The sequence below is a fragment of the Engystomops pustulosus genome, chromosome 11 (genome assembly GCF_040894005.1).
Source record: "Engystomops pustulosus chromosome 11, aEngPut4.maternal, whole genome shotgun sequence".
Lineage (NCBI taxonomy): Eukaryota > Metazoa > Chordata > Amphibia > Anura > Leptodactylidae > Engystomops > Engystomops pustulosus.
Window position 1 is genome coordinate 3,691,478 of NC_092421.1, and position 16,686 is coordinate 3,708,163.

The following is a 16,686-nucleotide window of genomic DNA, read 5'->3' on the forward strand; positions in this document are numbered from 1 at the left end:
GTTGTATTATTAAGGATTATTTGTGAAAGACCCGAGTAGAGCGGAGCTTTCCTCCCAGATGTCCCCCATTGATTGCTTTAGTTAAGGGGGTACATTAACTTTTGATAGGTGGCTAGTCCCATTCCATCCTCAGCTGTCTGAGACCATACTTATTGATCACAGAAACAGACTGAAATTCTCGCTTTGTAATACAATATTTTAATTACTGCTCCGCGCTGTAACTGACCTCTAGTTCATTAGCGCTGTTTAACCCCTGGCATGCTGGAGAATGAAAGTGCCCCAGTACAGAAAGAACACAATGGAGGATTATGCAACCTCCATTATCATTACCCTAATAATGGTTTATATCCTCTCCCTGTCCTATAAAGCCTTCCTGCAAGCTGAGGTGTATGTATGAAAAATATATCTATACTCCAGTGTGAGCAGAGTTTTTCAGCACAATTTTTCTGCTTGGCTTATACTCCAGTTTGTACTTACCTATGGCGCTCCCCACAGCTCCTCTCAACTACCTGTGTCACAGTGTGGGTAGGGACTGGTCCGTACACTTTGGCCGCAAAACAGCAATGTCGTCACCTGAAGACACCATAGTGTGTATGTGGGCAGAGCTCCCCCGCGCTGCTGGACATTTCATTACTGAGGGGAGGCTGCTGGACATTTCATTACTGGGGAGGCTGCTGGACATTCCAATACTGAGGGAGGATGCTGGATAATTAATTAGTAGGAAGGCTGCTGCACCTTTCATTAGTGAGGGGAGGCTGCTGGACATTTCATTACTAGGGGAAGCTACCCAATATAACATTACTGTGGGAGGCTGCTGGACATTTCATTACTTGGTGGAGACTGCTGGACATTTCACTATTGGGGGAAACTGCTGGGCATTTCATTAGTGGGGGGACTTATGGACATTTCATTAGTGGGGGAGGCTGCTGGACATTTTATTAGTGGGAGAGGCTGCTGGACATTTCATGAATGAAAGGAATGAACTGAAGTCCCCGGTTACAGGAGAAGATCGGCTGCCATCATCATTTTTCATTTATTATATGAGCTTACAATTGCGCTGCAAGGTGAGAGTCTAATCTACTTTATAATCTAATCCTTTATCGCCATATTACCTTATTTCAAACATACTGAACTAGAGCAGCGCTTTGTCTTTCCTCTCATTTCATTCCTTTGTCTTTGTCCACCAGTTACAAAGTTCCCATGCTTGAGCATTAGTGGGGGAGGCTGCTGGACTTTTCATTGGTGGGGGAGGCTGCTCGACTTTTCATTAGTGGGGGAGGCTGCTGGGCTTTTCATTAGTGGGGGAGGCTGCTGGGCTTTTCATTAGTGGGGGAGGCTGCTGGACTTTTCATTAGTGGGGGAGGCTGCTGGGCTTTTCATTAGTGGGGGAGGCTGCTGGGCTTTTCATTAGTGGGGGAGGCTGCTGGGCTTTTCATTAGAGGCGGAGGCTGCTGGACTTTTCATTAGTGGGGGAGGCTGCTGGACTTTTCATTAGTGGGGGAGGCTGCTGGGCAGTTCATTAGTGGGGGAGGCTGCTTGACTTTTCATTAGTGGGGGAGACTGCTGGACTTTTCATTAGTGGGGGAGGCTGCTGGGCTTTTCATTAGTGGGGGAGGCTGCTGGACTTTTCATTAGTGGGGGAGGCTGCTGGGCTTTTCATTAGTGGGGGAGGCTGCTGGGCTTTTCATTAGTGGGGGAGGCTGCTGGACTTTTCATTAGTGGGGGAGGCTGCTGGGCTTTTCATTAGTGGGGGAGGCTGCTGGGCTTTCCATAAGTGGGGGAGGCTGCTCGACTTTTCATTAGTGGGGGAGGCTGCTGGGCTTTTCATTAGTGGGGGAGGCTGCTGGACTTTTCATTAGTGGGGGAGGCTGCTCGACTTTTCATTAGTGGGGGAGGCTGCTGGACTTTTCATTAGTGGGGGAGGCTGCTCGACTTTTCATTAGTGGGGGAGGCTGCTCGACTTTTCATTAGTGGGGGAGGCTGCTGGACTTTTCATTAGGGGGGAGGCTGCTGGGCTTTTCATTAGTGGGGGAGGCTGCTGGACTTTTTATCAGTGGGGGAGGCTGCTGGACTTTTTATCAGTGGGGGAAGCTGGTAAAATTAGGGGCTCCGGTATATAAAGTAATAAACGTTCTTTATCTGCTAGGTTTATTTGTAGATATTGTGATCTGATACTTTTTGACCTCTTTTGATGTTGTTCCTTTTTATTGATCCTCTCCTGATGATCCGATCTCATATCTGTCCTTTATCATTGGCCATTACTTAGACCTTGACTTCTTCCAGAACACCTTGGTCAACTCTCACCTGATCAGAAACTTCTCCGGGCGGGAGCAATGTGATGACCCTGTCATGGAAAAGTCCATATCCTTCTATAGAGGTTGAGGATGGATACTAATCGATTACTTAGACAATACACTTGGGAGTAGCCCGGAGCCAATTCTTTGGGGTCCAGACTTTTATTAGTTTGTTTTTGTTTTCTAAGAGTTGGACAAACCCTTCCAGTTTTCAATGCGCCAATCACAGCTTATTCAGAAAGCAAAACCCATGTACAGAATATTCAGAATTCAATATACAATATAGGATCTGTCCTTGTATGAATACAAAAACACAGAAAAACAAAATAAAATACATATAAAGCTGTAAATGTGCATGTGACTGCTTCAGCCAATCACTGCCCTCAGATAAATGCAGGCAACACATTAAAAGGAAATCTACCATCAAAATCCATCATGATAAACCAGGGACACTTACTCATAGATTCAGGCACCATGACTGTGCCAAAGGGGCCCCAGGAGTGTGTTACCTGAGCCCCTCCGTGCAGCTGTTACAGTGTGCAGGAGCACTTCCCCCTTCCTCTGCTGCAGTGAGATTACATCAGGCAGAGAGAGGGAGAAGTGTTGGAGCATAGGGAGGGTGAGACAGTGTAATAGCCTGAGAATCTGAAGCATGGAGGGGCTTTGGTAACACCTCCGGAAACCCTTCAGTGTCATTAGCATAATTTTAAAAGTTGATTTAAGAAGTACGTGTCCCCCCTGGGTGAGTACGTGTCCCCCCTGGGTTATCCTGCAGCATGTTCCCTGCCTTGAGTAATAAGAAATACCAGAAGTCTGACAACAGTCTTTACTACAAAAAAAAAGACTGTATAATTAGGTCAATAAGGTGGAGCCTCATTCTGCATTAGTGATGAGAACACCGTCCAGTAGATGTGTGTAGTGTTTGCAGAGAGTGGGTCGTATTTTATCTACTGCCTCTATGTGATGGTAAGTGGGCGCCTCGCCCCCATGCACAGCGCGGCCCGAGCTTCATCTGCTCATCTTCCTGATTTCCCCGTAGTCTGAGATCCCCGCTACGGGATGGAAAAGTAAGCAACAGCGAGCGATGACTCAGGCAGAGCAAACACTAGAACATCCTGCCAGGCGCCAACCACTGACGAGAGACGAGCTATCATGAGAGCCTTCCCCATCAGCAAGACTTGTGCCTCACTATCTGACACTTTCATTTTAAAGAACTTTTTTTAGTTGATTGTTTTTATCTGTAATTTTCTTTTGAACGTTTATTGGAAAATGGAGGATTTGGTATTTGGAATTTCCAAAGTAAAATTTGGATCTAATAATTTCCAGCTCACCTCCAAAAGGCAAAGCAAGGCATCTGTTGTTTCCTGCTCTGCTGTAGAGTTACAGGGACACGGTTACTAGATCTGACCCCATTTTACCTCCTTGGGTAGGAAATGCTTTCTAGAATTCCCTCTTTTGTGTGAAATCTTAACCCATTTACCTATAAAAACCTCATCCAAAGTCATGTGAATATGAGCAGAGAAGAGTCATACTTTGCCTGAGACGAGTCACATTTAGAGGTTGTTGAGAGGACATAATTTCAGGAGTATCTGCAGTTTTAAAGATGCTTTTGCTGATGTATTAAGGAAAAGACTCTCATTTTCAGAGCCCATCAGGCTTGTGTTTCTGTTTGCATTGTGTTACAAAGCACAAATCAAGCAGAAAGTGTGACCGCACCCATCAGATTCCAGACAGAAAGTCAATCATGAAGAGGGAGGGAGCAGGAGAAGAGATAAGTGGAGAAAGAAGCACTTTATTTTTGTATGATGTATCACAGAGTTTGCATCACCTCTCTCCCTGCGGGCGCACCTCTCCCCTGCGGGCCCACCTCTCCCCTGCGGGCGCACCTCTCCCATGCGAGCCCACCTCTCCCCTATGAGCCCACCTCTACACTGCGAGCGCACCTCTCCCCTGCGGGCGCACCTCTCCCCTGCGGGCGCACCTCTCCCCTGCGGGCCCACCTCTCCCCTATGAGCCCACCTCTCACCTATGAGCCCACCTCTCCCCTGCGGGTCCCACCTCTCCCCTGCGGGCCCACCTCTACCCTGCGGGCCCACCTCTACCCTGCGGCCCACCTCTCCCCCTGCGGGCCCACCTCTCCCCCTGCGGGCCCACCTCTTCCCCTGCTGGCCCACCTCTTCCCTACGAGCCCACCTCTACACTGCGGGCCCACCTATCCCCTGCGAGCCCACCTCTCCCCTGCGGGCCCACCTCTCCCCTGCGGGCCCACCTCTCCCCCTGCGGGCCCACCTCTCCCCCTGCTGGCCCACCTCTTCCCTACGGGCCCACCTCTACACTGCGGGCCCACCTCTCCCCTGCGAGCCCACCTCTCCCCTGCGGGCCCACCTCTCCCCTGCGGGCGCACCTCTCCCCTGCTGGCGCACCTCTCCCCTGCGGGCCCACCTCTCTCCCTGCGGGCCCACCTCTCCCCCTGCGGGCCCACCTCTCCCCCTGCGGGCCCACCTCTCCCCCTGCGGGCCCACCTCTCCCCCTGCGGGCCCACCTCTCCCCCTGCGGGCCCACCTCTCCCCCTGCGGGCCCACCTCTCCCCCTGCGGGCCCACCTCTCCCCTGCGGGCGCACCTCTCCCCTGCGGGCCCACCTCTCTCCCTGCGGGCCCACCTCTCTCCCTGCGGGCCCACCTCTCCCCCTGCGGGCCCACCTCTCCCCCTGCGGGCCCACCTCTCCCCCTGCGGGCCCACCTCTCCCCCTGCGGGCCCACCTCTCCCCCTGGGAGCCCACCTCTTCCCTACGAGCCCACCTCTACACTGCGGGCCCACCTCTCCCCCTGCGAGCCCACCTCTCCCCCTGCGAGCCCACCTCTCCCCCTGCGAGCCCACCTCTCCCCCTGCGAGCCCACCTCTCCCCCTGCGAGCCCACCTCTCCCCCTGCGAGCCCACCTCTCCCCCTGCAAGCCCACCTCTCCTCTGCGGGCCCACCTCTCCCCCTGCGAGCCCACCTCTCCCCTGCAGGCCCACCTCTCCCCCTGCGGGCCCACTTCTCCCCCTGCGGGCCCACCTCTCCCCCTGCGGGCCCACCTCTCCCCCTGCGGGCCCACCTCTCCCCTGCGGGCGTGATATCTGCGCCCCTGCACTTTTGTACTTTGTCTCTCAGCACTAGATAAATACTATTAAGTAAAGTCTGTTTATTTTGCTTTTGCTGCATCTTTTGACAAGCCAAGAACTAAGTCAACAAACTCCGGCCGAGCAGAGACGCGTCATTCGTCACCATCCCTCGCTCTATGGTTACGGTGACGTAGAAAGGTGTTCATCACACATTTACAGCATCATCTTACATGAGGAGCGTAAATTACAGCCCATTATCTCACTGACCGGGGGTTCTATTACATTTCATACAGTTAAATGTGGACCAGACCTTTTCATCTTTGATGATTTTATTGATTTACTTTGTATAACTGAACTGTAAATGCTGCTTCACACATTGATATTGTACTGAAAATATTACATATACAGTCCTGGCCATAAGTGAGAATGACACAAATCTCCTCTTGTCACATGATGTGTCCCTCTGGTCTGTCAGATGTTTATCACATCCAGAGATACAAGTGCAATCATATTATGGGGAGCAGAAGCTTTTATTGTCAGGTGGGAGGAGTTACTGCAGCCAGTCAGTATCTGCAGGACCTCTCCTTCTTCTCCAGGACCTCTGCACTTCTCCCTGGCGGCTCTCACTCACCTCCTGCACCAGATCCTGACTGATCGCCGTCCATTCCTGCACAATCACTGCTGCATTCTGTCACAATGTGTTGGGTTTTGTTTGTCCCCCGTCTCCTGATGATTGACCACAAGTTCTCAATGGGATAAGATCCGGGGAGTTTCCGGGCCATGGACCCAAAGGAAGATATTTATCATATGATCGCCCCGGCGCTGCAAATTCGCATGGGTAACAGAAGAGAAACAATGATGCCAAGCACCAGCCTCCTTGTAAAGTGTCCAGGGGTGTGATTGTTACTTACACATGACACATTGTCCCCAGCCCTGTCCCCATCAGCCCCCGCACCTGTGTTACTGGAGACATCACTGACACCATGTTACCTGCTCCTATTATACTGCCCAGTGGTGATTGTTACTTACACATGACACATTGTCCCCAGCCCTGTCCCCATCAGCCCCTGCACCTGTGTTACTGGAGACATCACTGACACCATGTTACCTGCTCCTATTATACTGCCCAGTGGTGATTGTTACTTACACATGACACATTGTCCCCAGCCCTGTCCCCATCAGCCCCCGCACCTGTGTTACTGGAGACATCACTGACACCATGTTACCTGCTCCTATTATACTGCCCAGTGGTGATTGTTACTTACACATGACACATTGTCCCCAGCCCTGTCCCCATCAGCCCCCGCACCTGTGTTACTGGAGACATCACTGACACCATGTTACCTGCTCCTATTATACTGCCCAGTGGTGATTGTTACTTACACATGACACATTGTCCCCAGCCCTGTCCCCATCAGCCCCTGCACCTGTGTTACTGGAGACATCACTGACACCATGTTACCTGCTCCTATTATACTGCCCAGTGGTGATTGTTACTTACACATGACACATTGTCCCCAGCCCTGTCCTCATCAGCCCCCGCACCTGTGTTACTGGGGACATCACTGACACCATGTTACCTGCTCCTATTATACTGCCCAGTGGTGATTGTTACTTACACATGACACATTGTCCCCAGCCCTGTCCCCATCAGCCCCTGCACCTGTGTTACTGGAGACATCACTGACACCATGTTACCTGCTCCTATTATACTGCCCAGTGGTGATTGTTACTTACACATGACACATTGTCCCCAGCCCTGTCCCCATCAGCCCCTGCACCTGTGTTACTGGAGACATCACTGACACCATGTTACCTGCTCATATTATACTGCCCAGTGGTGATTGTTACTTACACATGACACATTGTCCCCCAGCCCTGTCCCCATCAGCCCCTGCACCTGTGTTACTGGGGACATCACTGACACCATGTTACCTGCTCCTATTATACTGCCCAGTGGTGATTGTTACTTACACATGACACATTGTCCCCAGCCCTGTCCCCATCAGCCCCTGCACCTGTGTTACTGGAGACATCACTGACACCATGTTACCTGCTCCTATTATACTGCCCAGTGGTGATTGTTACTTACACATGACACATTGTCCCCAGCCCTGTCCCCATCAGCCCCTGCACCTGTGTTACTGTAGAATCACTGACACCATGTTACCTGCTCCTATTATACTGCCCAGTGGTGATTGTTACTTACACATGACACATTGTCCCCAGCCCTGTCCCCATCAGCCCCCGCACCTGTGTTACTGGGGACATCACTGACACCATGTTACCTGCTCCTATTATACTGCCCAGTGGTGATTGTTACTTACACATGACACATTGTCCCCAGCCCTGTCCCCATCAGCCCCCGCACCTGTGTTACTGGAGACATCACTGACACCATGTTACCTGCTCCTATTATACTGCCCAGTGGTGATTGTTACTTACACATGACACATTGTCCCCAGCCCTGTCCTCATCAGCCCCCGCACCTGTGTTACTGGAGACATCACTGACACCATGTTACCTGCTCCTATTATACTGCCCAGTGGTGATTGTTACTTACACATGACACATTGTCCCCAGCCCTGTCCCCATCAGCCCCTGCACCTGTGTTACTGGAGACATCACTGACACCATGTTACCTGCTCCTATTATACTGCCCAGTGGTGATTGTTACTTACACATGACACATTGTCCCCAGCCCTGTCCCCATCAGCCCCCGCACCTGTGTTACTGGGGACATCACTGACACCATGTTACCTGCTCCTATTATACTGCCCAGTGGTGATTGTTACTTACACATGACACATTGTCCCCAGCCCTGTCCCCATCAGCCCCTGCACCTGTGTTACTGGAGACATCACTGACACCATGTTACCTGCTCCTATTATACTGCCCAGTGGTGATTGTTACTTACACATGACACATTGTCCCCAGCCCTGTCCCCATCAGCCCCCGCACCTGTGTTACTGGAGACATCACTGACACCATGTTACCTGCTCCTATTATACTGGCCAGTGGTGATTGTTACTTACACATGACACATTGTCCCCAGCCCTGTCCCCATCAGCCCCCGCACCTGTGTTACTGGGGACATCACTGACACCATGTTAACTGCTCCTATTATACTGCCCAGTGGTGATTGTTACTTACACATGACACATTGTCCCCAGCCCTGTCCCCATCAGCCCCCGCACCTGTGTTACTGGAGACATCACTGACACCATGTTACCTGCTCCTATTATACTGCCCAGTGGTGATTGTTACTTACACATGACACATTGTCCCCAGCCCTGTCCCCATCAGCCCCCGCACCTGTGTTACTGGAGACATCACTGACACCATGTTACCTGCTCCTATTATACTGCCCAGTGGTGATTGTTACTTACACATGACACATTGTCCCCAGCCCTGTCCCCATCAGCCCCCTCACCTGTGTTACTGGAGACATCACTGACACCATGTTACCTGCTCCTATTATACTGCCCAGTGGTGATTGTTACTTACACATGACACATTGTCCCCAGCCCTGTCCCCATCAGCCCCTGCACCTGTGTTACTGGAGACATCACTGACACCATGTTACCTGCTCCTATTATACTGCCCAGTGGTGATTGTTACTTACACATGACACATTGTCCCCAGCCCTGTCCCCATCAGCCCCCGCACCTGTGTTACTGGAGACATCACTGACACCATGGCCGCTGCTCCGCCTAAGGCGCCTGCAATGAAGGGGAAATGTGTTTTGGGGGAAAAAGTTCATTTTCTAGGCAAATATTGACTTTGCAATTAATTGCTGATAAGCTGATCCCTCTTTATAACATTCTGGAGAATATGCAAATTACCATTATAAAACCTGATGCCGGAGACTTTGTAAAAATTAACATTTGTGTCATTCTCAGAACTTATGGCTATGACTGTATGTTTTGGTACTCACCATTCCGACGGCCCAGGCAGCTCCTCTTCATCTTCATGCTGCAGGTCCGCGATGGCTCCGGGCTGTGCACACGGAGCCTTTGCGGACTTGCCGCCGGCTTGAAGACAGAAGAGGCGCTGCCCATGGAGCTGCCGTGAACGTGCTGCGCACATAAAGATGAAGAGGAGCTGCCCGGGCCGTTGGATTTTTATATTCCTGAGTATAAGCCAAGTGGGGATTTTTCAGCACAAAAATTGTGCTGAAAAAATCGGCTTATACTCGAGTTAACCTGTGTTTCTCTGAATATTAGAGGCTGTGCATGCCTATAGAACCAACATCCATGTATTCCTCCATGGGAGACAGTGTTACTGATGTACACACAGAACCCAGAGACTAATGCATGATGGGTGTTTGTCATCTTTAGGACCCTGCTTGATCCTGCAGTTTATGGCCCCCTCCTCACCTGTGATAAAGGGTCCCTGAGTAATGCCAGACCTGCATAAACTTGGCTTTTAACTAACATCAATTCTTCAGTTAAGTGGCATCTTAATGCACTTTAAATTATGGTCCAGCTTCTCCGGTACAAGATAAGCACAAAGAGAGTGATATATGTTCTCTCAATCGAGATTATACACATCTTGTCAACAGATCCTCCTACACAATGTTTGCCGCACACTTCAAGTTTTCCCTAAACATTATTTACACCTTTTGTCTGACAATCTGATAAGGGCGGAAGATTTATTAGGGACAATGCGCTGGTACCAGAAGAGATGTCAGAAGAATAAATGTTGTGACTATTAGGAGGAAGAAATATTAGAAATTATACATAAACCAAATATAAAGACCTTCGTATCAAGAATTGGTGAGAACTGATGTGCAATGGTCATTAAAGGCACCAAGTCACCATCTAGACATAAAAAGATGTAACACATAATAGGAATAGACTGCAACTTCATTTACATCACGGCCAGAACAAAAGAAGTTACCACTTCTATATAAATTACATCACTACTGACAATAGATGATGTCACAGCTTATCTCCCCCCCCTCCCTGTACAATGACCTCTATATAGATAACACTGACCCATCATTACATCACTACTGACAATAGATGATGTCACAGCTTATCTCCTCCCACTCCTGTACAATGACCTCTATATAGATAACACTGACCCATCATTACATCACTACTGACAATAGATGATGTCACAGCTTATCTCCTCCCACTCCTGTACAATGACCTCTATATAGATAACATTGACCCATCATTACATCACTACTGACAATAGATGATGTCACAGCTTATCTCCTCCCCCTCCCTGTACAATGTCCTCTATATAGATAACACTGACCCATCATTACATCACTACTGACAATAGATGATGTCACAGCTTATATCCTCCCCCTCCCTGTACAATGACCTCTATATAGATAACACTGACCCATCATTACATCACTACTGACAATATGTGATGTCACAGCTTATCTCCTCCCCCTCCCTGTACAATGACCTCTATATAGATAACACTGACCCATCATTACATCACTACTGACAATAGATGATGTCACAGCTTATCTCCTCCCCCTCCCTGTACAATGACCTCTATATAGATAACACTGACCCATCATTACATCACTACTGACAATAGATCACGTCACAGCTTATCTCCTCCCCCTGTACAATGACCTCTATATAGATAACACTGACCCATCATTACATCACTACAGACAATAGATGATGTCACAGCTTATCTCCTCCCCCTCCCTGTACAATGACCTCTATATAGATAACACTGACCCATCATTACATCACTACTGACAATAGATGATGTCACAGCTTATCTCCTCCCCCTCCCTGTACAATGACCTCTATATAGATAACACTGACCCATCATTACATCACTACTGACAATAGATGATGTCACAGCTTATCTACCCCCCCCCCTCCCTGTACAATGACCTCTGTATAGATAACACTGACCCATCATTACATCACTACTGACAATAGATGATGTCACAGCTTATCCCCTCCCCCTCCCTGTACAATGACCTCTATATAGATAACACTGACCCATCATTACATCACTACTGACAATAGATGATGTCACAGCTTATCTCCTCCCCTCCATGTACAATGACCTCTATATAGATAACACTGACCCATCATTACATCACTACTGACAATAGATGATGTCACAGATTATCTCCTCCCCTCCATGTACAATGACCTCTATATAGATAACACTGACCCATCATTACATCACTACTGACAATAGATGATGTCACAGCTTATCTCCTCCCCCTCCATGTACAATGACCTCTAGATAGATAACACTGACCCATCATTACATCACTACTGACAATAGATGATGTCACAGCTTATCTCCTCCCCCTCCCTGTACAATGACCTCTCTATAGATAACACTGACCCATCATTACATCACTACTGACAATAGATGATGTCACAGCTTATCTCCTCCCCCTCCCTGTACAATGACCTCTCTATAGATAACACTGACCCATCATTACATCACTACTGACAATAGATGATGTCACAGCTTATCTCCTCCCCTCCATGTACAATGACCTCTTTATAGATAACACTGACCCATCATTACATCACTACTGACAATAGATGATGTCACAGGTTATCTCCTCCTCCTCCCTGTACAATGACCTCTATATAGATAACACTGACCCATCATTACATCACTACTGACAATAGATGATGTCACAGCTTATCTCCTCCCCCTCCCTGTACAATAACCTCTATATAGATAACACTGACCCATCATTACATCACTACTGACAATAGATGATGTCACAGCTTATCTCCTCCCCTCCATGTACAATGACCTCTTTATAGATAACACTGACCCATCATTACATCACTACTGACAATAGATGATGTCACAGCTTATCTCCTCCCCCTCCTGTACAATGACCTCTATATAGATAACACTGACCCATCATTACATCACTACTGACAATAGATGATGTCACAGCTTATCTCCTCCCCTCCATGTACAATGACCTCTTTATAGATAACACTGACCCATCATTACATCACTACTGACAATAGATGATGTCACAGCTTATATCCTCCCCCTCCATGTACAATGACCTCTTTATAGATAACACTGACCCATCATTACATCACTACTGACAATAGATGATGTCACAGCTTATTTCCTCCCCCTCCCTGTACAATGACCTCTATATAGATAACACTGACCCATAATTACATCACTACTGACAATAGATGATGTCACAGCTTATCTCCTCCCCCTCCCTGTACTATGACCTCTATATAGATAACACTGACCCATCATTACATCACTACTGACAATAGATGATGTCACAGCTTATCTCCTCCCCCTCCTGTACAGTAACCTCTATATAGATAACACTGACCCATCATTACATCACTACTGACAATAGATGATGTCACAACTTATCTCCTCCCCCTCCCTGTACAATGACCTCTATATAGATAACACTGACCCATAATTACATCACTACTGACAATAGATGATGTCACAGCTTATCTCCTCCCCCTCCCTGTACAATGACCTCTATATAGATAACACTGACCCATCATTACATCAATTTGACCAGCAGAAATAATGATACATTTGCCCCATTGAAGGTTTATCAGAAAATAAAGCAGTGAAACCTGAACTCATCAAGTAAAAAGAACATTTGTTGTCCTCACAAAAATTTTAAACATTTTCACAGTTTACACTCCCTCATGCACTATTTAGCTATGACAAGGTGAGTGAGGTCCTCTGAAGCGTCCCCTATAGGAGTGACCATCCTCTCCTTTATCCCTTTGCTCTGACAGCCTCAGGTTACTGAGTGAAAAGCCGTCTACTGGGGTCAAAAGCTTCAGATCAGATGAAAGACTTGTCATCCTGCTTGACGGTAGATATTGAATATAGGACTCCATGGAGCTGCCCCGGTCATGAAGACACCACCCGACGCCAACACTTCAAGATCGACTTTTATTTCGGGAATGTTTGTTTTTCTATATTTCCTTGCAGATTTAAATGTAGCAAAGTCAAAATAGTGGAAAGTGATTGTGATGCTGAAGATGAAATTGTAATAATAATAATAATTCTTCATTTATATAGCGCACACAGCGCTGCCAAATCGGTCGCTGTCCCCAATGGGGCTCACAATCTAATGAACCTACCAGTATGTTTTGGAGTGTGGGAGGAAACCGGAGGATGCGGGGGAAACTCATGCAGACATGGAGAGAACATACAAATTTTCTGCAGATGTTGACCCTGGGACTTGAACCCAGGTCTCCAGCGCTGCAAGGCTGTAGTGCTAACCACCAAGCCACCGTGCTGCCCTACATTGTGTCCATGAAACGACTAGTATTGCATCGTGTGCTACAGTTCCCATCAAATCTAACGCTATGAAGTTAGGCGTATGAAGTTTTTAGGAAGCAGGATAAATGTAGCAATGACAGGCAATGCACATAAACCATGAGCAACAATCAAGAAATAACGGGATGAAATTCTCCCCTCATCCCTGCCAGTGCAGTATAGCAGAATAGTGAGCTCACCTCCTCGTGTCATGTCAATGGATTCATTTTGAGGTGAAGGGCATATCGGAGACACTTACGTAAAAGATTGTTTGTCGGAGATTTGCTCACATGGTTGTCGCACTTCACGCTCCCATTATTCGGCTGGACGCTTATTATGTAATGGCCATGTTCTCCATATAACTGCTTCCAGCTGTCAGGATGAAACAGAAAGGAGTTAATCAGTAATTAAACTAATTAGTGATTTCCCCGTGTCCAGTGGTGAGTCCTGGCCTGTAATGAGGAGCAACCATGCATGTCAATAACGAGGTAGAAATCCTCAGAGCAATCAATGATGATGAAGCTGCCAGGTCGACCACCGGAGATCAGACGCACGTGATGCCGCAATTAAAGAAAGTCTCCAAATAAGAACTGCTACACTGCGCTGACCCATTCCAGGGCGGGGGGGGGGGGGGGGGAGCTGACTGAAGGATATTCTCCTTGATGTCAAACACTGCCCCCTCTATGCGTATTGATCCAGTCATACCATCACCATAGACAGGGGACATCCTCTACACCTAGAGGAGAGGAGGTTCTACCATCACCATAGACAGGGGACATCCTCTACACCTAGAGGAGAGGAGGTTCTACCATCACCATAGACAGGGGACATCCTCTACACCTAGAGGAGAGGAGGTTCTACCATCACCATAGACAGGGGACATCCTCTACACCTAGAGGAGAGGAGGTTCTACCATCACCATAGACAGGGGGCATCATCTACACCTAGAGGAGAGGAGGTTCTACCATCACCATAGACAGGAGGCATCCTCTACACCTAGAGGAGAGGAGGTTCTACCACCACCATAGACAGCGGGCATCCTCTACACCTAGAGGAGAGGAGGTGCTACCATCACCATAGACAGGGGGCATCCTCTACACCTAGAGGAGAGGAGGTTCTACCATCACCATAGACAGGGGGCATCCTCTACACCTAGAGGAGAGGAGGTTCTACCATCACCATAGACAGGGGGCATCCTCTACACCTAGAGGAGAGGAGGTTCTACCATCACCATAGAAAGGGGGCATCATCTACACCTAGAGGAGAGGAGGTTCTACCATCACCATAGACAGGGGGCATCCTCTACACCTAGAGGAGAGGAGGTTCTACCATCACCATAGACAGGGGACATCCTCTACACCTAGAGGAGAGGAGGTTCTACCATCACCATAGACAGGGGGCATCATCTACACCTAGAGGAGAGGAGGTTCTACCATCACCATAGACAGGGGGCATCATCTACACCTAGAGGAGAGGAGGTTCTACCATCACCATAGACAGGGGCATCCTCTACACCTAGAGGAGAGGAGGTTCTACCGTCAGTATAGACAGGGGACATCCTCTACACCTAGAGGAGAGGAGGTTCTACCGTCAGTATAGACAGGGGACATCCTCTACACCTAGAGGAGAGGAGGTTCTACCATCACCATAGACAGGCGACATCCTCTACACCTAGAGGAGAAGAAGGTTCTACCATCACCATAGACAGGGGCATCCTCTACACCTAGAGGAGAGGAGGTTCTACCATCACCATAGACAGGAGGTATCCTCTACACCTAGAGGAGAGGAGGTTCTACCGTCAGTATAGACAGGGGGCATCCTCTACACCTAGAGGAGAAGAAGGTTCTACCATCACCATAGACAGGAGGCATCCTCTACACATAGAGGAGAGGAGGTTCTACCATCACCATAGACAGGCGACATCCTCTACACCTAGAGGAGAAGAAGGTTCTACCATCACCATAGACAGGGGGCATCCTCTACAACTAGAGGAGGGGAGGTTCTACCATCACCATAGACAGGGGGCATCCTCTACACCTAGAGGAGAGGAGGTTCTACCATCACCATAGACAGGGGGCATCCTCTACACCTAGAGGAGAGGAGGTTCTACCATCACCATAGACAGGGGCCATCCTCTACACCTAGAGGAGAGGAGGTTCTATCATCACCATAGACAGGAGGCATCCTCTACACCTAGAGGAGAGGAGGTTCTACCATCACCATAGACAGGGGGCATCCTCTACACCTAGAGGAGAGGAGATTCTACCATCACCATAGACAGGGGACATCCTCTACAGCTAGAGGAGAGGAGGTTCTACCATCACCATAGACAGGGGGCATCCTCTACACCTAGAGGAGAGGAGATTCTACCATCACCATAGACAGGGGGCATCCTCTACATCTAGAGGAGAGGTGGTTCTACCATCACCATAGACAAGGGGCATCCTCTACACCTAGAGGAGAGGAGGTTCTACCATCACCATAGACAGGGGGCATCCTCTACACCTAGAGGAGAGGAAGTTCTACCAACACCATAGACAGGGGGCATCCTCTACACCTAGAGGAGAGGAGGTTCTACCATCACCATAGAGAGGGGGACATCCTCTACACCTAGAGGAGAGGAGGTTCTACTATCAACATAGACAGGGGGCATCCTCTACATCTAGAGGAGAGGAGGTTCTACCATCACCATAGACAGGGGGCATCCTCTAAACCTAGAGGAGAGGAGGTTCTACCATCACCATAGACAGGGGGCATCCTCTACACCTAGAGGAGAGGAGGTTCTACCATCACCATAGACAGGGGGCATCCTCTACACCTAGAGGAGAGGTGGTCCTACCATCACCATAGACAGGGGGCATCCTCTACACCTGGAGAAGAGGCAGTTCTACCATCATCATAGAAAGGGGACATCCTCTAAACCTAGAAGAAAAGAGGCTCTACCATCACCATAGACAGGGGACATCCTCTACACCTAGAGGAGAGGAGATTCTACCATCA

The 16,686-nt window shown here is 48.8% G+C and overlaps 1 protein-coding gene across 6 annotated transcripts in view; it reads right to left on the minus strand.

The window, feature by feature from the left end:
• The window catches only part of LOC140105815 (heparan-alpha-glucosaminide N-acetyltransferase-like), a 237,123-nt gene that overhangs the window by 194,546 nt on the left and 25,891 nt on the right, over positions 1-16,686 (minus strand). For all 6 annotated transcript variants that reach the window (XR_011850641.1, XM_072129916.1, XM_072129914.1 and 3 more), the window contains exon 4: positions 13,946-14,058. Coding sequence is in view for 5 of the 6 variants with exons in the window: in XM_072129916.1 (XP_071986017.1) it covers positions 13,946-14,058 (113 nt within the window). In the remaining variant the exon portion in view is untranslated. The remainder of the gene's footprint in view (positions 1-13,945; positions 14,059-16,686) is intronic.